This window comes from Aulostomus chinensis, chromosome 2 (genome assembly GCF_037954235.1).
Source record: "Aulostomus chinensis isolate RoL2024-O1b breed Wild chromosome 2, RoL_Achi_v1.0, whole genome shotgun sequence".
Lineage (NCBI taxonomy): Eukaryota > Metazoa > Chordata > Actinopteri > Syngnathiformes > Aulostomidae > Aulostomus > Aulostomus chinensis.
Window position 1 is genome coordinate 29,858,292 of NC_141321.1, and position 27,654 is coordinate 29,885,945.

Here is a 27,654-nt window from a genome sequence, read left to right on the forward strand (position 1 = left end):
TAATGTCTGATCAGGTCGTTAAGGTCATTTTTATGATAAATTAGTAAGCCTGTCCTACCACCTCTGGAGATGTTTGTAAGAGTCGGTAATGAGAGGGATTAAAGGGAGAAGATAACACTGAATCTTGAATAACAGGAGCTTATCACATGATGTAAGTGAAGTTCTAGTGGTCCGTGAAGTTTAAATTTTAAGTTTCTTATTCTTTTTCGCCACCTACCGGCGATAAGAGAAGTCCCATTACCACGCAATATCACCGCCCCGTCGGAAGGTGGCGGGTAACGGCTCCTCACTGCTTCCCCTCCCGTCTGCGCTGCTGTGGCCACCGTCGAGGAAAAGAAGAGCCGCCAGCCCGGTTTAACGTCAACTACAAACAATGGGCAAGAAGCACAAGAAACACAAGTCCGAAAAACACGCTTATGAAGGTATTTAATCAACAGACACTCACAGAACTTGCCGACGTGTTTATTCAAAACACATACGCAGAAATAGACCGAATCCAGACACTGGCAGCATTGAAACGAGTGTAGTCTTGACTGTTAGCTTAGCTGCTCTGCTAGTGTAGCTGCACTGGTCTAACGTGGTATTATGCGGTTTATTGTCTGCGTGTTTCTATCACCGAGTTAAATTCAGAATGGTTGTAAATACGGTAGCTTTATATTATAATTCGGCTCGACCTACTCGTGCCGTTTTTGTCTCCGCTAACATCGCCATTGGCTGTCACTTCTCCGTCTGGTATGGGTGAGCTAGCTGGTGTTAGCATTCTTATGATTCTCGTTTACCTGATATCCGTAGAATACGGAGAGAGACCCCTGAAGCTGGTTTTGAAAGTGTCTGGTAACGAAGTGACGACCGGGAGCTCCAGTTTAGATACTTTTTACGACGAGCAGTCGACGGAATATGATAAACCCAAAGACAAAAAGAAGAAAAAGAAGAAGGACAAAGAAAGAAGCCTCGGCTCGCCGGAGAGCGACAGAGGAAAGAAAAAGGTAAACACAAGCCGACTGTGCTGTAGGGTGAGCAGTCGCCTGCATTTTCCGGTTATAATGTTTGTGTTTGTGATGGAAGATGACCAAGAAGAAGAAAGGTCACGATGAAGGGGACGACGACCGAGAGCAGAGCAGAACCCCGATCCGCTCCGAGCTGGATAAGTTGGAAGGTAAATTCTTCATTTAATGCTTGTGAGAAGTGAAATCGCTTCTCCTCAAGCTCGTCTTGACTTCCCCGCGTCCATCTATTCAGCAGAGAAAGAGCAGACTCCTCTGCAGGAAGCCTTGAACCAACTTATCAGGCAACTTCAGAGGTGCGTTATCGATCATTTATTGATAAATATCAGCTTCCTATCGCCTTTTTTTCTGAGTGAGGAGTTGATTGGATCGTTAGCTTTGACCCTTCAAATTTGACATGTGTTTCTGTGTATGTAACTGTGTGTTTCCTCTGTAGGAAAGACCCCAGTGCGTTCTTCACATTCCCAGTGACGGACCTCATAGCTCCTGGATACTCCTCGCTTATCAAGCGTCCGATGGACTTCAGCACCATGAAGGACAAAGTAAAGAAAGAGAGCTACCAGTCCTTGGATGAGCTCAAGGTATCTCGCGTGTTCGTACGTGGGGATGAACTAAAACCAGTCCCTAAGTCCGCTGAGTAAACCCGTCTGTGTATGCGTGGTATTCATGCAGTATCATCCATGCAGGGTGTACGTGGGTGGCTGTTATTTAACAACTTTTATTTCTGTTCTTTGACTGTACATGGCGTCGCTGCGACAGGGGGATTTCAGGATAATGTGTGAAAACGCCATGGTTTACAACAAACCCGAGACGATCTACCACAAAGCAGCTCGGAAACTGTTGCACTCTGGGATGAAGATCCTGAGCCAGGTGAGGAAATGACGTCACTAACAGTGTAAATCAGGTCTGGGAACCGAAATATTAAGGCATTCCCATTTCAGTTTATATCGGTATTTACTTATGATTGCCAGCTTGTTTCAATGAAGGTCAGAAGAACGTGACCTGATCTGTCCTTTTACCAACAATCATCACCATCTGTGACATTTTTTTTCTCTCTGCAACATTTCTGTCGTCGTTACGTCCGTGGCGTCTGCAGCTGTCAGTGTACGTCTGTTTAAGAGGATCAATCCAGCTTTTGTACGAGGAGATGATGAAGAAGACAAAGTGACTGTAGAGCGGTGGAGGACTGAGTCCTTGAATGTGGAAATACGAGAGATTTGTTAAACGTCCGGTTCCTTCCTCTTAAAGCCAATGGGGTTGTTGTGAGATGCCTGAGATAAGCTCTGTGGTGACTCAAGCTGAAGGTACCTCCAGGTTTTTTCTGCAGTGTAAAACACGTCTGTAATTCCACGACTTTGAATTTCAAAGCATTTTAATATCTTACAAAAAGCGGCTTAACAAAACTACAGAGGCTGTAGGAAGCAAGTTGTGTTGACATTGAAGACGTGCACGTGTTCTGGTTCTTTTATAGCGCAATGTTAAGTTTGGTCCAACAGTTGCGTCGATGCTTCAAAACTCGTAAAAGTGGTGTTGATTTGTGAAGATTATCATGCTGAACACAACCTGTAAGTTTCTTAAGGTTTTGTTTGCCGCAGAAACTTCCTTTCAGCAATAATCCAAATTCCAGAGTAGAAATCCTGTTGGCGTTCGACCCAGGGAACGCGCGGTGATGCCCGCAAAAATACGTCATACCTGCTGCACTCTGCCTACACAGGAGGTGTGAGGGAATTCTGTAATGGTTATTTTTCACAGTTGCATTTATTTTGATATAATTTAGGAACCTTCAAACGCTTGAAAGGTGCTTGAATTGTCCCTGTTTAAGCTCGTCTACTCAGGTGGTTCTGACTTTAAACGTGAAGTTGCCTTTGCTACACTGAACCAGTTGGGGGCAGCAAATAGCCTCAGTTTATCCTCCAGTGATCAGCGGCATCATCAGGGCTGCTAACAGCTTTGTGAATCTGTTTGTTTGTTTATTTTTTTTTGTTCAACTCACCTGTCCAAGAGAAACGATGAACAACGTCTCCCTGTCCTTCCTCCAGGAGAGGCTGGAGAGTCTGAAGCAGAGTATAGAGTTCATTTCTGGCCTGAACCCCTCTGCTCAACAGCCAGGCAAGTCTGAAGAGCCAGCGGGCACCAGCCTGGTCCTGAAAAGAGAGGGGGTCCCCGCCACCGACTCCAGCGAGCGCTCACAGACGCCCAGCACACCCAGGTCCTCTACCGCGCTCGCTAAACACACAGGTTTCCTTTACAGGCACCACTAATTCCACCAGACCATGATGTCACACCAGCGAGGCTCAGACCAACCAGTTGTGTTCATAAAGACAGTGTCATGATGATGGGAACAGTTTCCCACCCTGTTGGTGCTGAGTGAGTGAGAGTGTGAGTGAGTGTGTGTGTGTGTGTGTGTGAGAGAGAGAGAGAGAGTGTGAGAGCTCGTTTTCCTGTGACTCGTCCTTTACTCAGCTTTCTGCTGTGAAGCTGGAGGCTGAGAATGTGAGGAATTCCTTCCAGCGTGCCGGGTCTTGTTTGCTCTCGCGGTGGTGAATCGTTGTTGTTACCCTGTGATGTATGCCAACTGCTTCCATCTTGCGTGCCAGAGGAGCAACCCAGAAACACCTTCCACCTCTTTCACAATTTTTTTCCCCTCTTAAAAGATGACACTGTGTTGAAAATCTTGCTCATAGAGATTAACTGAGGAATGAATGTAGACGAAATACACAAACGCTCCTGGATCGCTGTATTTTGCAGCTGTGCGTGCTTTTTCTTTTCATGCCACAAAAAAAAAAAAAAAATCTTTTCCTTGATGGTCAACCGCCGTCTTTCAATTTGTGTTTCCTTTGCAGGCAGGACAAAGACACCAAGGACGAAGCGGCGAAGGCAGAGAAAGAGCTGGAGGAAATCCGCAAGGTCATCTCGGAGTCCGGGGGAAAGCTGTCCAACAGAGTGCTGCAGTGTGATGTGAGGAACAGACATGTCCACTGTCCAAAATATGACGTCTCCTGTTTCAGAGGGCCGGTGTGGAAAGAAAGTAGCTCATTTTAAAGCAGCTACACATGAACTTACTCACTTTTTGCCCTGTTAGTGAATCTGCTGGTAAAAGCACTCACTCAGACCCGCGACACACACACTGGTTCTCACTCTGAAGAAGTCTCTGCTACCTGTTTTTGGTTCTTTAGTTGGAGTTTGCAAGGCGGAAGGCCGATGGCTCCACCACGCTGGGCATTCTCAACCCAGCAGAGCCTTCAGTCGGAGGTAAATCCACCAGAAGAGTGGCTGATTTAAAAGTTGGTTAACAAGCAACTACTGTTACATCGAGAAATAAAGTATGAAGAGTTCATTTGTCCACCTTTGAACAAGTCAACATCTCTCTGCTGCTGGGACATCATGTATTTCTAAGATCAAAATTGCTAAGTGCAGCTTTGGATGTGAACCTGTTTCCTGTGGCAGATGTGGGTTACTGTCCTGTGAAGCTGGGCATGATGTCCAATCGGCTGCAGAGCGGCGTCAACTCTCTGCAAGGCTTCAGGGAGGACAAGAGGAACCGGATAACTCCAGGTACTGGACAGCGTGTAGCAACGGAGCTGGGCTCTGCTTGAGGTTACTGCTGATAACGAGCCGTGTGTGTTTAACACGCTTTCCTCAGTGTCCTACATAAACTACGGGCCGTTCACCTCCTACGCACCCACCTACGACTCCAGCTTCTCCAACGTCAGTAAGGAGGATTCCGACCTCATCTACGCCGTCTACGGAGACGAGTCCAGCCTGCAGGGCTCAGACAGGTATGTAGCGCACACCTGAGCTCGGTTGGCTTTACACGTGACGTCACCTCAGGCATTCCTGGCTGATTTCAGTCCAGATGTTTCCCCAGTGCGGAGGAGGGCGGCTGTCAGCTGTAGACTGGGCCTCATCCTGACTTCAGCCCACACGTCCTCCTCTTCATCACTCACAGCCACATGAAGGAACTCTGCTGCAGCAGCGGCGCTCCTGCTCAGCAGCAGTATCCAGAAACGGCTTTGCTTCTGTAACACATGGCTATTTATTTTATTTAGTCAAACACTACATTGAATACAACACTGCATAAATGTTTCTTTCTGTGTTTCTTGTGCTAGATGACGTTTGTACATCGAAGCTGAGAAATACACATTAGAAAATCAGCCATTTGGACCTTTTTTTTTTCTTCTTCTTGATGTCCCAGCAAAGTCAACTCATGCTTCCATTTATTGTAAATCGAAATGTCGTCGACGATGCGCTCAAAGAATTTTTTCCCCACGACAGTGTCGTCCAACACATCCATTCATCGCTGACATTCTGATTCTGTTTATGGAAATACAATCTGGTTTTGAATGATCTGGCTGGATTATAATCTAAATTGATTGCAGAGGGACAGATACTGACTTCTGGATGTGTGTGAGAGAGAGAGAGAGAGAGAGAGAGAGATGCAGCAATGCTTTTTTTATCTGCCAGTTTTCTTAAGGAAACGAAAAAGAAATGAATAGAAACCGGCTTTCTTCTGGAGTTTCTTCATAAACCAAGTCACATAAGACGTTTTCCGTACTTGTATTATAGCACTGAGAGTATTCGGTGTTACTCAGGGGTGTGTCGTAATAAACATTTGCCTCCATTGTTGCGTGAATGAGTGTTTCAGCAGGTGGTATCAGTGGATGAGGCAGTCCTTAAGGACGCTCATCTGTTGGAGAAACTTCTTGAATGTTCCTTTGTTCAAAAAGAACAAAGAACAGCCACAGTTTCTGAACTGAAGCTAAAGATTAAAGGTGTGTGTTTGAGGAGCACTTAGGACCCAACTCGTTTATCCATCTCAGTACGGTGATTTAGTCCTGCTGGTGTGAGGCTTTCCAAGGACACGCAGCGAGACACGCCCCGGTGCGTCCGTCTGCTTTTATTCTTTCTTTTGAACCATAAAGGTGATTTAGTTGGGTGCTTACTCCGCTGCTGGGTTGGTAAGCGTGGCTTTCACAGAGAAGCACATAACTTTTGTTTGCAAGTGTGTGAAAGTGTGTACTTAGCAGCAGCATATGTCTCCGTCTGACTGTGTAGGAGGTTCCGTTGTTGCTTCAGCAGAGCCCACATCAGCCTTTCCTCAGTAGTTTGTTTTATTAACTCTCATTTTCTTTTCATTATAAAGCACTTTGTAACTACAGGTGCGATGCGGTCATTATTTCAGCCAGCGACGTGAAGCTGCTGCTGCTGCTGCTGAGAGGACTGACTGATGGTAAATGTTTGTGTTTGGCAGCATGTCAGAGTTCCTGGCCAAATCAGACGAGTATGTGTTCAAGCTGGCCGACAATCTCCTGGACGCGCTGACCAACGGAACACATTCAAAAACCCTGAGGGTGACCGAGCCAGTAAGTGCCCCGTCTTCTATCCTAGCTGGGATTTCTTTACTACTCATGCTGCCTAAAGATGCACACACCAGATGATTGGCGTCTCTCCTAAAATATTCCCGCGTGCCATTGCAGGTATTAGATCTGGTAGCAACTTGTGCATGTTTTGTTGTTGATGCAAAAGGTCTAAAGAGGCTTATCCACCCTGAGCTTTTAATTTGAAGGACGTGTTTCATTCCCACCATGTCCATTCTGAGTGTAGTGTTGCCTCCAGACCACATTCATTCATTCATTTGTTAACATGACCAAGTGCAAAACAGTCAATACATTAAATATGGTCTTTTACATAATAGAAACAATCAGAATTGCGTGACTTGTCATGAAGGAAAAAAAGAGGGGCAGGGGTCCTGAGGCTGGACCAGCGCTGTCATGTGTTCCCAGCTTTAGTTTAGCAGTGCTGGACAGAACTCTTGAGTTTGCCACTGGACTGAAGTGTGTCTGTCCAGCAGGTGGAGGAACCAGCAAACTCACAGGAGGAAAAGGATAATATGGAGGTGAGATTTCAAAACAGACACTGAAGCTACATTCCAGATGAAACCTGTTCGGTCCTCAGCGGTTACAAACATTCAAATGGAGGCGACATCATAATGAGAAGCAACAGCCTGAGCTGAGAAAGCTCCACCCAGAGCTGCTCTGCCTCACAAGTGTTGATGTTTGGGAGCGGAGGTCCGGCTGAAGCACATGTCCCTGCATTACGCCTGATGCAGTAACACATGCTTCATCCTTCATCGCACTTGTATCATCATAGATGTTCTCAGCAGATAGTTGCTGCATCCGCCAGCTGTGTCAACACAGCCAAGACCTGCCTTCAGCTTTGTTCCAGCCACACATGGAAACATTTCTCCTCAAAACACAGAGGCGCTTCTCGCTATGGGAGACTGTGGAGGGGCCCGTGTTGTCTTTCAGTGCCCGCGGCCGGCGGCACAGCTGAATCGGCCCTCAGAGCAGCGGAGGAAACCAAAGTTAGGGGCCCCTCCAGTAGACACACAGCAGCCCTCTATCCCGGCTGTTTGCTGTTCTTGGCTGCGCTCCAGTGTGCTCTCATCCCCCTGCTTGGGTGTTGCAGCTTTTCATTACGGTTTGATTTTATTGGAGCGAAGGAGCAGCGTGACTAAAGAGGCTTCAAAAGGCCGGGATGTTCCCTCCGAGCATCAGCTGTCTAATGTGGAATGCATTTTTCCAATCTGACTAAACATGTTGCCCCTGGCACCCCCGTCCTCTCTCATAGGTATCCCAGCCCCAAGTGTCCAGCTGCAGGCTTGAAGTCCTGTGTTCTGCTGCGGGTCTGAAAATAGATGAAGAGCTGTCTGGGGGTAAAACATCCTTCATTATTAGAACAGTATTAGTATGTATTTATTCTGATGTTTTGGGGCATTAACGTCTTATTGTGTAGCTGATGAGAGCAGACAGGAAATGAGGGGAGTGAGAGAAGGGAACTGACACGATTCAGGAAAGCAGTCGTTGGTTTGGTATAAAACTGTGACAGGGGATTTGTCAATAAAATGTTCCTTCAGCTGGGGTTCCCAAACTGAAACTCAGCCCCCCCCCCCCCCCCCCCCAATAAGATGCCAGTCACTTGCAACCCCCATAATCCTGCAAATGTGGGACACAAATACACCAATAGGCCTGTGTGAACACAACCACTGCACTGAGTTCAAATTCAATGGGTGCTTTTTAATGACTTTAAAAACATCTTCAAAGGATTATTAATAATCTAAACTATGTCTCACAAATGTAAACCTGCTTAATATAAATACACAAAAAACAAGGTGACAAGTTGCACACATCAAATAGTTTCTTAGCAGCTTAAGTTCAGTTTAATAAAGGAAGCAATCTAAACGAACACCAGAGCATTTTACCGTAATGACACAAACCACATCTCAATAAAAACCTGCTCTGACCAGGCTGATACTGAAAAGAAGTTTTGAACTTGTTGCTGTTGAGGAAATTTAAGAAGGAAAAAAAAAAAAAAAGAATTCCGCTGCCAGTACAGGGATTTCAATTAGCCATTTAGCATCTTTCAAACAGCTCAGCAGAGGTCCCCCCCCCCCCCCCCCCTTTGCACTCTCAGAAACGAATGTGGAAAAAAGGTAGAAACCGCTCAGGGATCTGTATCAGGGCTGGGAAAGAATGACTGTATTGTGTCTAATGGAAGAGCTGACCGCTATGTAACCGGAGGAGCTCAGAGGAAGTACCAGCCGTGTGTTTGTGTGTTGCAGACGCTCTTCACATCCAGCAGAAACTGGACGAGACTACAAAGCTCCTGCGTGACCTGCAGGAAGCTCAGAAGGAGCGTCTGAGTGCCAAGCAGCCCCCCAACATGATCTGTTTGCTGGCCCCGACTGCTAAAGAGCTGGAGCTGGGTAAGATCCCCCTTCTTCATGGCCCCTTTGTTCCTGCACTCAGGCAGCTGCAGGGCCCCACCAGTACTCCATTTACCTCTCTACTCATGGGGTCTCCCCGATTTCTCAGCAGCAAAAGTGACAGCGAAGAACCCAGTAGCAGAACAACCCATAAGCTCCTTGTGTTTTATTTCCCATGATCTGCTCCAGCCCCAGAGAGACGGATCATGTTTTGTTTTAGTTTGCCCGGGAAAAAAACTTTTCTCATTTCCTGTTTTGGTATCTCCTCATGTGCAGCGGAGAAGGTGACAGGGAACTTGGCTGAGCTGACGGGCCAAGTGGCTCCATGTGATGTCAGCAGCGTCTACGGCATCAGGAAGGCCATGGGCATCGCTGTCCCCTCTGAGCCCCTCATAGACCTAACTACAGGTGAATATCTTCAAATATATACAAACATTGAAAGAAATAGTTTTGTCTGATGTGTTTTGGGTGAAAATGCAGTACAGTCTACACATGCAATGTTGTACTTGAATGTTTTCAGTGCAGGAGACGGTGGAGCCAATGGAGACCTTGTCAAGTTGTCAGGATGTGGTGCCAGTTGTCGCGATTTCATAACTTAAGTTTTGTAAATATCGTCCTTGTTGTGTGACATTTCAATCAATAAACTTTTTCTTTTCACAAGCCATGACTGTTGTGGATCATGTAATGGCAAACCGCAGACTTCAGAAAACATTTATTACATTCTGTAACTGGACAAAATTCAATGTCACATTTGTTCACATAAAGGCCAATACACAATTATGTAAACACCATTATGGACAAGATGAAGGTCAAGTTAAGGCCACAAGACAAATCAAGTTTTCAGAGGCACGGAAAGCGATCTGAATCAATTCAGGTGATTACCTGAGCCGGAGCCAGAGAAAGATTAAGAGCAGGCAGGATGTTCAGTCGCACCGACGAGGGTTTCCCTCATCACACCACATATGCAGCCAGGCAGCAAGACACACTGAAACTGTTTTGAGTATAAACACAGCGTAGCACATGGATTCATTCATTTCCTCCTGAAATGAAGCAGATGTTTTGTCATATATGCAGCATTAAATGGTTACTAGGCCAAACTACACAGCTGAAGCATTATTTATGAGGCTGTAACCATCATCGTTATCAGGTGTAACTGAAGCTTGACCGCTCACTCTTCATTATGGTTATTCTTTCTGTAGCTGTACATGTGCTGATTCCACAGTAACTGTCTGTCTCCTCTCTAACAGACACAGCTGATGAGTTTTCAAATGTGACCCATCAGAATCCCTTATACTGTTTTAAAGGACAAGCGAGGTCTACAAAAATGAGCTGTTAAGCATTAGTACAATCAATGTGTATTTTTCTATTACAAACATCTAAATTAAAGACAAGTAGAAAAGTGTCATCACTGGACAGATGTGTGTTGATGAATAGAAAAAGATGGTGATTGTACATACTGACCACCGCCCCAGAATTCACTACCACGTCCTGATATGTTCCATCAGGCCGCGGGTAGATTCTGTCCACCTCACAGCCAGCGAGGCAGCAGGTCCTCCGTGTCCTTCATTTGCCTTCGTATGTTCAGCCATCCACACCCACAGGAAACACCGCTGAATTATAGTCTGTCTGAACTCTTGTGGTGAGCGGGAGTCTGTAAACTCTTGACTTGTGTATATGAGTGTGTTGTGAGTTCTGTCGGCTGTGGCAGCCTGGCCTCAGCTCAGCCCCATACCCTGCTGCTTGCTCATGTCAGTACAAACAAAGAAGGTTTTCAGCTCGCCTTTCCCCTTGACGTTGATGAATCCTCGACACTCGCACGAGTAGCCCAGCTTCTGCAGCACGTCAGACGTTTCCTCTGTAACCTGGAGGTGGGCACGAACACACAGACTGATCACAAAACTGCAGTGAAAGCCCAAGATCCTCACAGCTAAAGTTACACCTGTGTTTTCCTGAAGATTACACACATCAATTTAGCCTGACAACATAATATTCATGCTACATTTCAGGAAAAGCAAATACTTCATCTCCAGATGACCCCACCCCCCACCGTGGTACGTATGAAGGAGGTTGTTTTTCAGTCTCTTGCAGCATATCTGGACGCAGTAGCAGTAGCAGTAGCAGTGTGAGACCTGACGTGAATGTTTCACCTCTTAAATAAACCCAATGAAATGATGCTGTGCGCCTTTGTTGGCTGGGCTGGATGTACCTGGATCTTTCCCAGCTCCCCAGTGCTCTCCATGCGGCTGGCTACGTTGACTGTGTTGCCCCAGATGTCATACTGAGGTTTCCTGGCACCAATCACTCCAGCTATTACTGGGCCGTGATTAATACCTGTGGACAGACAGAGGTATCTAGTTAATGTATGCATTTTATGATCAACTGGATTTGATCCAGTATGCAGTATTTTGAGGCAAAATAATTACGAAAAGAATTAAATGCAAAATTTCACAAAGGATAAAAACCATCCCTCCATGTACGCACCCACTCAGCACATCGGTTGAGGTGGGAATAAGAGGTGAAATGTTCACCGGAAAGAAAAGATCTCTGATAATTATTTGTCAAGGACATTTGCCAGCAAAGGAAATTATGAGTGGCCTTTTCATTAGGGGCCAGTGTCATTTCAATGCAGGCTTTGGAAAATACTTTGAGTGATTTTTATAACTGCACACACATTAAATGCCTCAAGAGGAACCAAAAGGAAAGAAATTAAAATCACTATCTAGAGGACAACTTTGACTGGAAAAATTGAGGACCACTGACAAGGATTCTCTGGGTTTGCTTCAGTTACATTACCAAAATGATTTATATTAGAAACAGTCCACAGATAATTATAATTCAGCAGTAAAACAATAAAAACTTGCATTTAATTTGGCACCAGAGATTTGGCATCAGAAAGGTTGAAATATATGGGACACATTTCCTGACATTGACAAAGTATGGCACCACCGTAAACCTTTGAACTGCTTGTCAATAACGATTATTTCAAGGGTGAAACTTCTTTGTTTTTTTGTTTCCCAGTTGCCAAGGGATTTTGAGTGTATTCAAGAGGCTCCCTTGCCATTATGAGAACATAACGAAATTTTGTAGGGAGTCCCAGCTTGTTGTGCAACAACCTATTGATAAGAATGTTATTCTGATCAGTGAAAACATTCAGTGTTTATGCTCTATCTGAGCTTTGAGCTCCTTAAAAATGTAAATATTTGAATGAAACAAATGTTTCCAGAATTCTGGCTCAGGATCAACAGCCTGGGAATGTCTGAAGTAAGAAAAACTACAGACACAAGAAACACAAATGAGGCTTTCTGTCTCATTACATGATGTGACAGTAACTTTAAAATCTTCCTAGATAACTCATCTTGGGTGGGAAACAGTCAATCTGCCATTGACACAAATTAATGGTGTAAAGTAACAGTTTGACAAACAAGCACATCAGTATCAGCTGAAAAGGATAAACTATTCATGTTGAATCATAGTCAGAAATTGAAATGAATTTAGTCTCACTTGTATTATATTTTTAAATAGTCTTGTAAACAAGAGCCACTGTCATCTTACAACCTCAAGTAGAGATGACAGAACCTGTATAAATCAGCTGATATCACAGCAACATCATGTGACTCGTGAGGAAGACTGCAGGAGGTTCGGCAGGTGAAACATGTCAAGGTATGAAGGAAACTTTTGTTAGCATGTTTATAAGAATATTGAAGTGCGTGCTCATCTGTCGGAAATACTAAGCAGAATTTCTGTCACAGCTCCAGATGAACATTTTACTCAACCCGAGTGCAACATGGCAGGGCAGTAATCGTCTGGGTGAATACAACTACTCTCACTGCAAGAACACCAGATAGATGCCACTCAGCTTGAGCGTAACCAGGGAAACGTAGGATTTTTCTTAAGCTGGGTACAGGACAGTACAGGATTCAGTCAATGAGAGGCTCGCTCGAGGCTGCCAAACGGCCGAGCACACTCACCCACACGAAGCCTGAAGCTATTGAAGGAATGCCTATTGATGCCATCCAACTTGCCAATCAGAGCGATGGCGAACTCCACCATGATCCCGATCTGGGCTTGCTGCCTCTCCCTGTCCTGAAATGACATGTCATTCAACATCTTCACTATGACTGATTCATGTTTTAAGATTACTCAGGCGTTTGGTATTTCCTGTGGAAAAGATGAGCAGAGGAATGATAGGCAATAGCTTTGAAACAATATGATGGCACAGAAGTATCCACAACGCGCATGTATTTACTGTACTTCTGCCAGTTACCAGGACCAGCGTGATCCAGGTCTGAGGCACTTGCTACTCCACCTGATTGTTCTCCTGACCAGGCGTCCCACTAAGCCCTGCAGCTGCCATGTAAGTGCTGCCAATTGTCTTGATCTTCTCCACACCACTGAACTTTGGCTTGGACAGCAGCTGTTGGGTTAGAAGAAAACAAAAAAAAATACCAAAATGATATAAATGAGACATGAGGAGGGAGCTTCATCCTCCTGTGGGTTCTCATTTACAGAACATTTTCATTTATCTTAACCCAGTCACAAGGTGCATGTTCTTGCTGTTACATGAGCTACAATGGCTCATTCTGTGAGGACATTAATGGCTGGGTGTAGGCAGTGTGGCTGGTGACAGATTTATTTTGGACAGATAATGGCTAAGGTATCTCAGCACAGTGCTGCCTACAGAGAGGAAGGATGGATAAAGATGTTTTTTCCATTGACACACACTGACCTCATCAAAGTCTGCGATGATCTCGTTTAGGAGTCTCAGACATTCCAGACCCTCCTTGTTGATATCACACTCAGTGTAAAATTCTTTGAAATCTGGAACTGAGGCGAACATCACACACACACAATCGTAGGACTTGTAGTAGAGATCCTGTCAGGGAAACACACACACCAAGAGGACATAGTTAATAATTTTCTCATGTTTGATTTGGAGACACCCTCTTTTTAACTGCTAATAGTTCTGCTGTTGGTCAAAAATAACTAACTTGACCTATAACCCACTGCCTTAACAGGGGATGGGGGATATTTTCCACCCCAGTCTGTATTAAAAGGTCAATCCTCACATCTGGCTTCAATGTTAAGTGGTGAGGAAAATGTGCGTAACATCAACCTAGTATCTAGTATCTGGTATCTGGTATCATCTGATCGAGTAACTGAGAAAATATTGTTTCTTCCGCTTGAGCAGAATATTACTGCGCTGATAACTGGTCCTCAAGGCATTTTTATTTATTTCAAAGCCGACCAAAGTTAATGCACAGGTGAATTTATTGTTTTACGCAACTCAACATTAACTTAAAACGTTCAAAAAAGAACACAGTTGTTAAAGGGGACACACAGAATGTATTGAAGCCATCTATTACTACTTCTTGGCATCTTGTTTGGTCTTCAGTTTGTCTTCTGCATTGACTTTGTGTAAAGATGTTTTGATAATTCCAGCTGATTAAACACACAAGATTTCTAACATAATAATGGGGAAAACATTTCAAGATGAAAACATATATTTCATGAAAAGCTTGAGAAAGGGAAAGAAAAACAATTGTGTTCATGAACACCTCATAAATACAGATGTCTAGATGAATATCTAACTTGTGCTCACATTGTTCAGAACTAGAAAGGAGACCACAGAACTCCGCCAAGAGCAACAACTTACTCCTTAATAAAGTTTGATCAAGATCTTTTCTAAATTCTTAATACTCTTAACATGCATGCTCTTTCTTCATGAAGAGCCATGTAATATTTCCTGAGAAGTTCATTCAAATGTCAAAGTATAGAAAGTGAAGACGTTTCCTGGATCTGCTGCTCAAATGTCTTGGGTTCATGGTAAACCCCTCCACGTTGCATGAAACTCATCACACTGGTTTCTGCATGAACCTAATAAACAGATGTGGGTGAAATTACAACCTTGGCGGAGGTAATGGCACTTTAGTGGGACCCAATCAGGTGGGAAACATACAGGGAGAGCAGTTTTGGCTTGAATGATGTTTAGCTGTGTGATGCCTAAATAAAGCCAGTCATGATGTTATGTAATATGAATGTTGAGTGTGGGGACTTTGAATTTTCAAAGCAAACATACTCTGGCTCAGACAAAAACAATGGATGGGATATCAGATTGGGATTATTGGATAGCCTGTGATGTAACCTTGAACATAATGCCATCAGTAACAATAATAAGTACCAAGAAAAAAAATTTGGGAACTAAAATTAGAATTGTACCAGCAGATATGTATCCTAATCAGATTGGAATCTAATTAAGAGACTAAAATGAATCTCACTTCATTCTTTTTATTCTCCCCGACAAACAGCGTAGCTACATGTGCTGGCAGCACGTTCTCCAGGAGCAGGCGGTTTAGATTCTCCCGGGTCTCGATCTCATCCTGTTCTGTGTGGTTCTTGTACTTTAGCAGGAAGTCCTGACGGAAGCAGGACTCGTTCTAGCAGAGACAAACACAGAGAGGTTGAAGCAGAAACTGAAGAAATATGATGTGATATGATAAATGGTCGAAGAGCTAATAATGTCTTTACCTGCTGTGAGATGATGAGCATGGTGACCAGGAACAGGGTGATGTAGATGCAGCTCATCACCTGTGGGTGTTTCACCAGGCCAGTGAGTCTCAGGATTGATTCATCGTCTGTGCTGCAGAACAAATGGGAACATTGATGCTCATACATGAGATAACTCATCTTTTTACGGTACTGTGACTCTACACCACCACTACTTCCACTGTGCTAATCCCTTATCATTCACCTGTTTTTTATATTATGCTTTTCATATTTATCTTTGAAAAAAACTAAACAATTTATTGTTTGTATCCTGTCTCACCTGCTGCAGTTCCACCTGGCAATTAACTGAGGGTAGAGGACATTTCCGTATGCCATAAAGAGGTCCTTATCGGTACTGAGGATGATGATGTAGTATGCCGTGGAGGCAAGGGTGAGGAAGAGCACTTTCAGCTCAAAGCTAACCCGCAGGAAAACTCCACATGCGATGAGTGATAAGATACAGCAGTAAACAGAGTACTGGGGGAGAGAGAGAGGTGGAATTAGACATGCATTGACCAGGAGTGTCAATTATGAATGTAGGATATACTGGGAATATATTGGTATTTATTTTAGCCTTTATAAGCAGACTACAGAAAAATAAAATGGGCTTATGACACTTTACCATAACTTAAAACAATGTTCTAGTGTGAAATTTTGGGTCTTTATACAGTATTACAGTATTGTTACTCTGGTCATTACTACAACAAAACCCACAATTCTCTGCTAATCTGATAAACACAAACAGAAATAAGATTTAATCCAGTCTGACATGAATAAGGATGAAATACTGTTCTAGTGTTGTTGATTTTAAACAAATCTTTCACTCACAGGGAGGTAGAAGAGGTCTCCCTGTATTTCCTGCTCGTGGGAATCATTTGTGTGATGCAAGTCAGGAATATCACTGGAACATTTTGTAAAACTTGTCTGGATGAAGCACTGTGAGAGATCAAAAAGATTTCTATGAACTATGAAATGTTACCCAGCAGGAGTAGCAGAGTGTTATGGGTGGGAGGTTCCCTCACCAGATTGAACACAGCCAGGATAATGATGACCACAGTTGTGATGGTGGCCAGAGGGAGGCGCACACATGGCTTTTTCACCACTGCCTCTGACACAGCTGGCAGCCACTGGCATCTTGACAGCTTCTCTGGAAAAAGACGCTGCAGACGATAAAAGAGAAGCGTGAAGAACAACAGGAGTCAAACAGGTATGAGAAGGATATGACATTTACGAGCCATTATGAGTGAGGGTGCAGGCTATTTCCAAGAAAGGAAAATACAACCTGTCAAGTACTGAATGGCAGGTGTGATCCACAAGTCAGTAGGGTTAGCTATAGAAAGCTACAGCGCAGTCAATCCTGGGCATAGCTTCCATGACACGTTTGTCCTCTCACAATGGCTAATTCTGGAAAAGCTATACTGACACATGTCCATGCATCCTTTTCAACCTCACCGTCAACGATTCCTCCAGTACTTGTACATGCTTCCTTACATTGACATTACAAAGTTCATGCACGTCTACATGACCATGACTTTTCCCGAAACCTCTCCATTGAGGAAAATTTTCTAGACTGTGCACTCTCTGGAACGTTCATTGACACATGAGAAATAAAACTATGCAGTTTGACAAAACATAAACATGTTCAAAACTAGATCAGTAATAACCCAATTTCTTTATCCTCAGATCTGAACAAAACCACATAACACACACATTTTTCTCATTTCAAATAATAGCAGCATAAGTCAATGTAGGGTTGCATGTTTTTTTAACAAGGTATGGTATTCACAGTATAATATTGAAATATGACAACACAAACATCTGTTATTAACTATAAGGTTTGGACAAAAACAAGGTCTCTACTAGCCTGGAAATCTAGACTGCCCCTAGCCGAAGCAAACTGAATTTGGTCATGTAGGTCTGGCTTGCTAGGCTAGGTCTCTACTCCTTAAACCTAAAACTTAAGTGTTATTGACTTTCTCTTCCTGCTCATTTAACTTCTCACACATCTGGGGCCAGTTGCCTTTCCATCAGCCTGCATGACTGCTGCTCTACTCAAATGTAGAATTAGAGATGCAGAGGTAAAATAGGAAACACTGTCTGTAATTTCAGAGGTCTGTGTCATGTGGGACCCCTCTTGTATCCAACCAAACAAGATACAAGATCCCCTCTCTCCTTTCCTGTCTGACACCTTCAGCAGACAAGCTCTGACTAGTTTGTGTGGGCTCGCCAATGCTGTCTCAGGTTTTGCCATAAACCTGTGCCATCAAAAATGTGTCTGAATATTTGGCTGCTTTGATCCAACAGTTTGCTGAACTCCATTCTGACCCATGAAAACTACTCTTTTTACAGCATGTTTGATGAATGCAGGGAGCATTGCTTCACTACAAACTGCTGTATACAGTCAAACATGTTGCAGCACAAATGGCAAATTTGAGAGGTCACTTCAAAGAGGCATGTCAAGATTTCTTTGCCATGTTTTCTACTTTCTACAAACCAAAGTGCTACCAGGAAAAACACTGCTTGAAAAGAGCATCTCGAACTTGAACTTACAGTAAGTCTTAAGCCAATGATTTGGAGATTCAAGTGTTTAACACACTGACCTGTAGGTGGCCAGCAAAACAGATGGCCAGGGTCAGTAGCAGGACACAAGCCAACACTCCAAATGACGTTCCTAACATCTGCTGGCTGAGAGAGATAAAAAGAAAACAATGAGCAGATCAAAATCACTCTCCCACATCTGCCTTTCTTACTGGACTAAAAACCATCTTCACACTGGGCTTTTGAAATGAACGTCGAAAGGACTGACACAAAAAAGGGCCATTGTTTCTTCTTCCCAGTTTCAAGGCATGGTAATAATTCAAATTTTTTATAGAGTTTTTATTGTCAAAACAGAACAAAAATTTGGTCATACTCACTCCTTCGTGACCAACATCTGAATCAAAAAGATGCAGAGGAAGATGAAGGTGGCACAACCAACATAGTGTTTGAACATTGGCAAATCCAGGGCTCGGTACTTAGGGGTGAGAAGCAGAGCAAGTGAACTTCTTGTTTAATGCAGGAATGGTTGAATGGAAATAAATGAGGGAAAATATAAATGTTTAAAATGATGAAAATTTTGCTTTTTGTTCAACTAACCTGTTTTTCCAGGTCTTTCTTGGGAAACCACAGAGCTAAACTACTACTCTCCTCAGTACTGGACCACTGCCTAGGAGAGAAAGGAAGGAAGGAAGGTAGGATGGGAGGAAGAAATAAAAATAAATTAAGAACACAGGATAATTCCTTTGAGATTAAACATAACATCTGAGCTATTTTAAAGGGTTAACTAGCACTGACCCACATAAGAATTAAGAGCTGCTTTCAGAGTTCATGTCTTCAAAGCTTGATCAAATATCTTGTAAAAATAGCAGCACTTCGGTAAACAGGTCTGATTCTCCAACAGCTGTATATTTGGTCTAAAAATGCCAGGCAGCTCCCACTTGTTTGGCCAGCATCTTCAGTTAGGCAAGAAACACGAGGAGCAATAACAGTAGCCTAACTACATCTTTCGTACCTCCTATTGGAGTAAAAAGCCAACCCTTGGGAAGGTTTTTTTTTTCCCTTGCAAATAAAGAATTTTGAAAATGTTCACTTTTATTTGGCAGAAACTACAGTTTGGCAATAAGGAGTAATCAAAGCCAAGTTTATGGACTTTGACACGGACACTCTTGCCTGTGTGACATCATGCAGTTTCCAGTGATGATTTACTCACACTACAGGACATGTTAAAAAATAACCAATTTCAAACAAAAGCAAAAAACAAACATTTCACAAACAAATGAGATGAAGAGCGAGCCTATTGAGTTAGCTGCGCCTACCCAATCCAGCAGCACAATCACTGCTCCCGCTGAGCAAATGTAGTGAGCTAACCAAAAACAAGCAGAGAATGTGTCCTTAACTGTGCGCCGTTTGGGATTTTCTCTGGCAATGTTGCCACAAACCCCTTGCTAGAGCTGTCTGTATTACTCCAAATGCAAGGGCTGACATTGGAGGACCTAACAGACCCGAACGGCATTACGTTCTGTCTTCTACCAAGAGATAGTTCATCATTTTAAATTGCCATCTTGTGGGGCTTTATTTATGAGTTATTGCTGATGTGCTATGTGAAAAACTAAAGGTTCAATAACAATCAGTGTGGCCTTATTATTGACATGTTGCTTTTACAATCACAAGGTAAAGAATTGTACTGATCCAGGCTCTTAAGTATAACTTGATATCTAACAGGTATGAAAACTAGGAATCACAATGTCTTAGAAACAGATTTTTTTTGTCTCCCCTTGCTTTGCCTTAATGGCAAATATTTAAGATTTCTTGTATCATATTTTCCACCTCTGCAAGTCAAATCAATGATGTTTTCTGTCACAGACCATTTTTGACAAGAAAGTACAGAGTAGGTTCTGAGCCCTATGAGATTTGTTGTGGATTTAACCTTTGACCAGATTTTTTCTGATGAATTGGGTTGACTTCTTTAATCAAATGCATACATAAAACTTGATGCTTGACCTTAAAATGGACCTACTTGCTGCTGAGCTCATCTATTGTTGTTGTCATCTTATTGTGCAGCTCCTCATCAAACTTACTCTTCTGGGACTTGTTCCTGTGCCGGAAAGTGAAGAGACAATTTGAAAGAGGCAGGAGTACATACGCTGAGCCACAAAGATGACTGGAACAGATGCTGGAAAACCAGATCAGGTCATGCAGGTTACTCAGGTCCATTTAAGCTGTCACTGGGGGCAACTTGGTTAATGCCATTCTGAGCATTAGTTGGAAGAAAGACATCTATTTTGTGCCTGTGAGAGAGTTATGTAGAGTGAGTGTGCTGGTTGCAGAATACTGCTTGTTAGATGATCTCTGTGGGCTTCAGCCAGAGTGTTTCTGCCGTGCTTCTGCTTGGAAACCCCCTATTCTGTCAGGAAGGAAACACTCGCACAGATGCGCAGATCAGATACACAAAAGCCCCAATCAGTGATCAGTGTTAATAGTAGCATGTCAGTTCACTAAGCAGTTACAGGGTTTCTTATGGTTTTTCGAGATCACATGTTGCCCTGTTACAGAGAAGTAAGCGGTATGAAACGGGGAGGTAAGAACAGCAGTAAACCACTCCTCAAGTTAGAGACGGAACAGCAAGACTATCCACTATGGTAGTAGTTCTCACCCTGGGGTCAGGACACCACATGGAAGAATTTTGGGGTGGTGGTGTCACAGAATAATTAATAGTGGGAGCATTTTGTAAATTATCTTAATGAGTCAGTGATGAAATTATTAATATTTCAATAATTCCCCAAGAGAAAAGTTATGAAGCATAAGGATTACAGGGCACTTAATAGCAATTTGTAAAAATAAAAATGAAAAAATTAATAATAATAATTTAAATGTTAAAAAAATTATACAAAAACACAGTGGGAACTTAATAGGAAAGCTCACCATTTTCGTTTTTAGTGGCCACAAAAGGTTGAGAACTACTGCACTGAGGAGAATGAGGACCTTGCAGGCCATGAATGCCCCACTCACTTATAGCTGCTGAATGGTGAGGTGGGCAAGGAGAACCGCTCTTCTAGAGACTCATCAAGGCTGTCAGGGTCCAACAGTAAGAAACACACACAAATTCATCACACCACACCAGTGGGGGCCCAGAAACACAGGGCCAATTGTCATATCAATGTGGATATCGATACAAATCAGTTAAAATAATTCATATTAAACATTTGCTAGTCAAAAGGCGAAGTAATGCTCTGCAGTTGATTTTAACTACAGAGAGAAACTGTGTGATGTTGTCAGGACTGAGTGGGCGCGCCTCACTCTTCTGTCACGTCAGCCTCAGACATGACCATCAGCTACTGCCTCTGTTACAATGGACTGCGGATACATGAATGGAATCAACCATTTCCGAGATAAAACTCAGAGGATGGAATGCTTCTGCTTTTAGGCACACACTTATCTCTTCAAATCACATTACTCCAACCCACACTATTTGTGTAGGAGTGTAAGCAGTTGCTACACTTTAAATATTTGTCCATACACTTACTGCGAGTAGAACAGAGTGGAACATCAGTGACAATATTTTGCTGGCAAACATTTTATTTGTAGGTTGGGCTGACTCCTCTGCTTTGTGTAACACACTTCCTGAGAACGTAACTTCTTTTCAAATAATATACAATTTTAAGCAACACAGAGAATACCACCTGACATATTTCTATCAAACAACTGCCACTCCTACTTAGTGGTTAAAGTGTTATACCCAAAGAGTGCAATTTGCCTTTCAAGTACTCACTCAAGACTCTCCCCCCACATGACTTCTTCGTAACTCCAGAATTCAGAAAATGCCAGCCATAGATTTTTAGCAAGCAGTTCATGAAGATTGACTATCAACAACAGCACAACTCCCATATTATCCGGTATAATCCAAGATTTCTGATCCATTCATTTGACCAAGTGTGTCAGCTGATCCTGCTCATTCTGAATCAGAAGAATTATAGTTTATTAGTTTTAGCTCAAACTGAAGTTATTGTGGATTATTGAGCATATGGTTAGATCAAGAAGTCAGGGATTATATTGAAGCATGTGGGTTTCAGAGTTTGTGAACAGTCATTTTGGACACTTTTGTTGTTGTTAGTAGTTGGTCTCTATTAGCTTTAAACTAAATATATATGGCTGGTATTTTCTGAATTCTGTAGTCACCAATGAGTCATGCAGGGGGAAAAACATCTTCATGAGTTTAGGACACCAGTCAGTCAGAAAAGGCAAACAAAAACCTTTTGGGGTGAGAATCACTTTAAGCAGTCATTTGAAATAACATCTTAGTGGGACTATCATATTTTTTTTGGAGTCAGTTAATACTCATCACTATCACAGGTTAGAATTACTTCCTCAAGGGATTTCTTATCTAACCATAACTTATTCTATGAGTATATATTTCAATTTCTACAAACACTCAAAGATGAAGAGGAGAAAATCCTGCCTGTGTTTTTTTGTGGTAAATCACTCTGAATATGATCATCAAATGCATAGACATAACACAAACTTACAATGCAAGACAAAAAAATAAATAAATCTGGAACCAAAGAATTTAAATGTGCCACATTCTCTGACATGACCTTTCACCTCTCATAAACTTAAAGCATATCCACTCGTGGAATCACCCCATCAAAATTTCTAACCTCCTGTGAAGATGATGAACATTATGATATTCTCGGTGTATAGATGAAAATAACAACTAAGCAGTTGGATAGACTGTATCACACACTTTAATCATCCACATGTAATGGGGTATGGCCAGAGTTTAGATCATGAAAACAGATGTAGTAGATGTAGTAAATCTTGGCAAGGAAAGATGATGAGAGACGCTCTTCTCTGTCTCAACAATGACCATCAAGATGCTACACGTGCCCTCCGTTACAGTCTAGAAAATAAAAATTGCCACTTCATACAGACTGACTTGACAATAGCATCAGACTTATTCTCACCTCTCTGGGATCTTGGAGCCGGGGGTTGACCGTAGGGGGATGTCCTGAGAAAGACATGATGCAGATGTTAACGCAGCATCGCACCACCAAGGTAAATTCAACTTATTTCATTCCTTAATTTAGAACACAGACTAACTTCTTGACAAATAATCATTTCAAGTTACTGTGTTTACATTATATTTGCATTCAGTGTAAGCTGTGTAAATTATGACTTTGTATAAATACGATACAGCGATTTCTTGGAAACAGTTAAAACATTAAACATTAGTTGCCAACTTGATTGTGCTTTTAGTGGCATTTGTCTTAAAAAAATATTTAAAAAAAAAACTGCAATGATAATTAATTTTCCTTCAACTTCATAGAGTTGTGTTGCATGGGTCAAGAAGGAGGAACTGCTTGAATTTAACATCACAGAGTGGAGGTCTGCATTCTGACTGCCTCTCTAGTTGTAAGAGTAGTAAGACCATCCACCACCACGTCATTTATGTATTCTACATACAGTACATCTTTCCCCTTTGCATTATTATTATTAGTATGTTTTATAATTGTTGTAAAATACACAGTGAGTATTTAAATGTTCACCTTGCAGTGTGGCTTGCCATTGACAATGTTGTCGGCGGTGAAACCCTCTCGGTTCTGGAGGTGGGCGAATGGTTTGACAGCTCCCCAGGATTCCAGGTAGCGGGTCATACGCACAGATGCCCGCATCTTCAAGCCGTCATTCACTCGAGGTTTAGGTGCAGTACGGCTGTTCTGTGATGTATCTTTAGACTGCAGATATACACGCACGTTTCATGTTATATTTTTAGTAGATTGTGGTCATTTAACTGACATTCATAGAAATTGCTGTCATGAGTACGTCAAAGTAACCAGAGACCAGTTAGAAAGTACATCCCTCACACAAACGACACATAGGAGCCTGATGGCATATAGACAGCTAATTCTAAATCTATGAAAACACTGCTTGAGAAATGATAAAAACATATTGACTTTAACAAATTTCCACCATCATACAAAAAAACGTAGAAGTCAAGGGGTCAACTTGTTTCAAGTCATACAAATGCCCATTTTCAAGAACATCAGTCTGAGCACTTACTCGTGGGTCAATGACTAGGTAAGTTTGCACATTGAGCTCTTTTAAGTAGGGGTCCCTGAGGTGGCCATTGCCCTCTTCAACTTCGTAAGCCTTGTTCAGGTGCTTCAGGGTGGCCTCTGTGATGTGGACACGTCTGACCAATTGAGAGAAAGAGTGGACGAGACAATCAAATAGTGGAAGGAGGAGCTTCGGATGATTCAGCACCATTTAATTTGATTATGACATAGAAAGTGGCACATCTGCACAATAATCATAACTTCATGTAAATTATTCATTGCACTGATATTTGGTTTTGCCAAGATGATGAGAACTCTTTGTTTCAATTTTTTTATATATTAACTTCATTTTTGTCACAGTCCTGTTTGCAATGTTGATTTTCATATTTTGATTGTTTTAGACTGTTGTTACCTCTTTTATCTGTTGTATTGATTTTTTGTTATTATATTTATCTGTGTCTCGCCAGTTAATTAGTCCTTGTCCATCCTGCCCTGCTCCATGCTATTATTTTCAATTTTTTTAGTTAGTTTCGTACTCTTCAACCAGTTCCTGCTTTGAAAATTTTGTTAAATTAAATAATGAACACTCTTTCAAGATCCTACCTGCTACTGCTGATTCGTACATTTGGGTCCACCTGCCTCTATTCAATGTGACAGACAGATCTGACCAAGCATGGGCTCAGCAGTTTTAGCTGTCAAACTCAAAGCCAAATGAACTTTCTGAGTTAAAACAATCTAAAAAAAAATAACTTGTTTTTTGCATAAGAATGTTGACCCAGACTGGAGAGATGCTTTTGCTGCAAAGATTTTCTGGCCTGTTAATTCCACATCCTGGATAATGAGAGTGTGTCTTGGCCAGACAGAGATCCTGGCAGCTTTATACTTGACAACTTACTTCACCTAAGCTTAGGCCTAAATCTTCTACTTCTGAGGCTACAACCTTTTTGTTCCCCAAGCCACGCTCTCAAACTCTTATTCCCGCCACTGCCATCAACCTGTTTATCCAGTTACACAACTTCAGCCAGATTCTCCAGTGGTAAGCCTTTGCCCTTTCCTTTGTCACAAACACGAGGATCATCCTCTTGAGCTGTCCTCCCTGTCTACCCTACCTTCAGGTCAACTGCCAGAGGACTTCAGCCTGCCTGGCCTCTAACACTGAGGCCACCAAGCTGATAAATCCTGCTTTACCCATGTCCTGTCTCCAGACAGTTTGCCTGGGATCTCTTCCCATACTCAGGCCCCCACCCAAGGCCTCCTACTCTTCCCCGTCCAGCATCCGGCTGTCAGCCAGAGCCTCTCTGGTCAGTCTTTGTCCCCTGAGCCATTCCTGTGATTCTCCCTGCTCTATTTTCCTGCTCCCAGACAACTTGCCCAAACTGATATTGTTTTTATGTAATTGGTTGTATGCAATTAAATTTAATTGCACTGTGCATCACCCCTTGTTATAAACAGAAGTTGACATTAACAGTTTGTAGAATAGACTCAAGAAAAAATTATTGCTTATTTCCTTTATAAAATAAACTAGTCGGTCTTCAGTAACCTCAACTGTGTACACTAACATGATGATACGTTACAATAATGTCTATAGAGGGTGATAAAACGCACAACGAAGTATTACCAACACTTACCCTGGAAGGCCTCCCGATTCCATGTGATTGGCCAGGGTGACGTCATGTGACCACACATCAAACTGCCATTTGCGAAGGCCAATTACACCACACAGCACATTACCTGAGTGTACACCAACTCTCATGTTGATATCCACTCCCGTGGCCTCCCGTACCTGCCTGGAAAAGTGTCACAACAATACAAAAATGATCTGTCAGAAAAGGTTGTTTGTATAGACGATCCTGTCAGAAACAATAAGTCTACAGTCCTGTTCTGTCCCTGTGTTCACTGCATGAGATCTAGATGTACATGTCTCTGTGTATTAATATGGATGGTAAAACTTCATCTCTGAAGTGAATAAAACTGATTAAAATTCTCTGTGTTTGAGGTCTGCGCTTTAATTTTATCATTATACTTATTGACAGACCAGTCAAATCCCTTTCTAAACAGCTTAGTACTGCTAAAAATCAAGTCATTTTCAACATAAACAACTCCAGGCATTACCCTATAAGACTTTTATAATGTCTCAATCTTAAACCACTGCAGATTAGCAGTATATTCTGAAAGGACCCACAAATTGCTTCTGTCACATTTATTTATATAATTCTTAGCACATTCCAGAGTTGAAATGACAAACCACATTAGTTTCAGAGTTCAACACTTTGGTTTGCTCAGACTCACTTGATGGCTTCACACATGTCCAGGCCCATTTTGACACAGTTCTTGGCATGTTTAGGCAGAGAAACTGGCAGACCTGACACACAGTAATAGCAATCGCCTAGGATCTTGATTCTCATACACTCATTTTCCTAAAAGGTTAAAGACAGAACAGACACACGTAAAAACACACTTTTAGGGGTTTATTCAATTGGTTAACCGATATTAAATAGGCAAATATGGATGAGCAGAGAAACAGCTGATGAGTATGTGTTTATACATGCATGGAAGCTGCTAAAGCCAACCACAGCTGTTATATTTGTGTCATAGCCATGCCTTGATAAGAAGAGTGTCTTGACTGCCTAACTTTCTAACTATCAGCTAGCTAGTACCGCCTAGTATGAGAAATAGCAGCAATTTTCCACATACAAACCAACTAACTCCAATCATTAAAAAGAGAGGAACCGCTAACAGCAGGTTATTTGTTGAAGAAAATGCTATCCGGAGTAACTTAAATAATAAATACTACTCACCTTGGCAATTTGGTCAAACTTGCCAAACAGTTCATTTAGCATAATGACAAGCTCCTTGGGAGAACAATCACTGGCCAATCGGGTGAACCCAACAATGTCAGCGTAAAGAATACTGGAAGGAAGAAATGATACAGTAAATGTTCAACACATGGAAACAGGAAAAAATAAGCCTTCTTTTCAACTGAAATAGCTAATGAATTATATTTCCAAGTTGCTAAAACAAATGATCACAAGGTCTTTCCCCTCTGAAAAGGTTCATCTATACTCAGTGTCTATATTCAGTGTTGAGCAGCTTACTATTGTGCGAAAGACTAGGGATACTGGAGCCCCTGAACCTTACACAATTTATGTTCTCCAAATTCAAGGAAAAAGGCTGAGTGTCTCTGCACTGCCTTGGCGGCCCATTATGACTCATTACGGCCATTAAGGTCTGTGAACTGGGATGATGCTTTTTGGGGAAAAAAAACACCATCTCTCATTAACCTCTAGTAGACCTAATCAGCCTAAATGGCCTGTCTGGTTCAATGCCAGGTCAAAGCCTAGACAGCTCTGTAAGCAAATCATAGAAACACTGATATCACCACTGACCTGCAGTAGACCCACATGCCACTAGAAAAGCTAGGTTTAAGTTTGGAAAAAGCCAATATCACACAGCATTTGTCTGACACAGTTGATTTTTCACAAAGCACTACATAAAGTAGGATGCAGTGAGGATTGAAGTTGTCAGTCAGGGATGATTAGAGGCATTAGTTGGTTTAAGGTTGCACTGGCCTGTGTACAGCTGCCCATCAGCTGACCAGCAAAGGGGTACATAAATTGCACCTGAATGGAGTTATTTTACTGACTGACATGAATGAAAATGGCCAGGTGCTTCGTGAGACAGTCAACATAGCCAAAATGACTATTCTGACCAAGGAAATTATAGGGCAAGATAAGAGAAGCAGCCTGTCATT

At 42.4% G+C, this 27,654-nt stretch overlaps 2 protein-coding genes across 8 annotated transcripts in view; one reads left to right on the forward strand and one right to left on the reverse strand.

Annotated features, from left to right (window-relative positions):
* Positions 1 to 266: 266 nt before the first annotated feature.
* Positions 267 to 9,431, forward strand: brd7 (bromodomain containing 7). 5 transcript variants are annotated; one of them, XM_086189260.1, is made up of 17 exons: positions 267 to 422; positions 793 to 986; positions 1,066 to 1,156; positions 1,240 to 1,300; positions 1,441 to 1,585; positions 1,764 to 1,874; positions 3,044 to 3,213; positions 3,848 to 3,962; positions 4,181 to 4,256; positions 4,452 to 4,559; positions 4,648 to 4,783; positions 6,256 to 6,367; positions 6,853 to 6,900; positions 7,635 to 7,719; positions 8,626 to 8,769; positions 9,046 to 9,177; positions 9,290 to 9,431. In XM_086189260.1, the coding sequence occupies exons 1-17, from the start codon at positions 374 to 376 to the stop codon at positions 9,361 to 9,363; spliced, it is 1,851 nt and encodes a 616-aa protein (XP_086045386.1). In that variant the 5' UTR covers positions 267 to 373; the 3' UTR covers positions 9,364 to 9,431. The 5 variants fall into 5 exon arrangements, with proteins under 5 accessions (XP_086045386.1, XP_086045394.1, XP_086045422.1 ...); XM_086189268.1 differs by having other exon boundaries at positions 6,856 to 6,900; XM_086189296.1 differs by having other exon boundaries at positions 3,110 to 3,213.
* Positions 8,462 to 27,654, reverse strand: part of adcy7 (adenylate cyclase 7) — a 29,659-nt gene continuing 10,466 nt past the window's right edge. For all 3 annotated transcript variants that reach the window (XM_086189216.1, XM_086189224.1, XM_086189233.1), the window contains exons 6-26: positions 26,702 to 26,813; positions 26,193 to 26,320; positions 25,532 to 25,690; positions 23,908 to 24,040; positions 23,394 to 23,582; positions 22,812 to 22,855; positions 20,860 to 20,919; positions 19,868 to 19,945; positions 18,448 to 18,517; positions 18,228 to 18,325; positions 17,913 to 17,997; positions 16,335 to 16,472; positions 16,141 to 16,248; positions 15,593 to 15,789; positions 15,295 to 15,406; positions 15,045 to 15,203; positions 13,496 to 13,642; positions 13,076 to 13,183; positions 12,738 to 12,852; positions 10,976 to 11,100; positions 8,462 to 10,631 (exon numbers count right to left, since the gene is read on the reverse strand). In XM_086189216.1, coding sequence (XP_086045342.1) covers positions 10,485 to 10,631; positions 10,976 to 11,100; positions 12,738 to 12,852; positions 13,076 to 13,183; positions 13,496 to 13,642; positions 15,045 to 15,203; positions 15,295 to 15,406; positions 15,593 to 15,789; positions 16,141 to 16,248; positions 16,335 to 16,472; positions 17,913 to 17,997; positions 18,228 to 18,325; positions 18,448 to 18,517; positions 19,868 to 19,945; positions 20,860 to 20,919; positions 22,812 to 22,855; positions 23,394 to 23,582; positions 23,908 to 24,040; positions 25,532 to 25,690; positions 26,193 to 26,320; positions 26,702 to 26,813 — 2,512 coding nt within the window. In that variant the 3' untranslated portion in view covers positions 8,462 to 10,484. The remainder of the gene's footprint in view (positions 10,632 to 10,975; positions 11,101 to 12,737; positions 12,853 to 13,075; positions 13,184 to 13,495; positions 13,643 to 15,044; positions 15,204 to 15,294; positions 15,407 to 15,592; positions 15,790 to 16,140; positions 16,249 to 16,334; positions 16,473 to 17,912; positions 17,998 to 18,227; positions 18,326 to 18,447; positions 18,518 to 19,867; positions 19,946 to 20,859; positions 20,920 to 22,811; positions 22,856 to 23,393; positions 23,583 to 23,907; positions 24,041 to 25,531; positions 25,691 to 26,192; positions 26,321 to 26,701; positions 26,814 to 27,654) is intronic.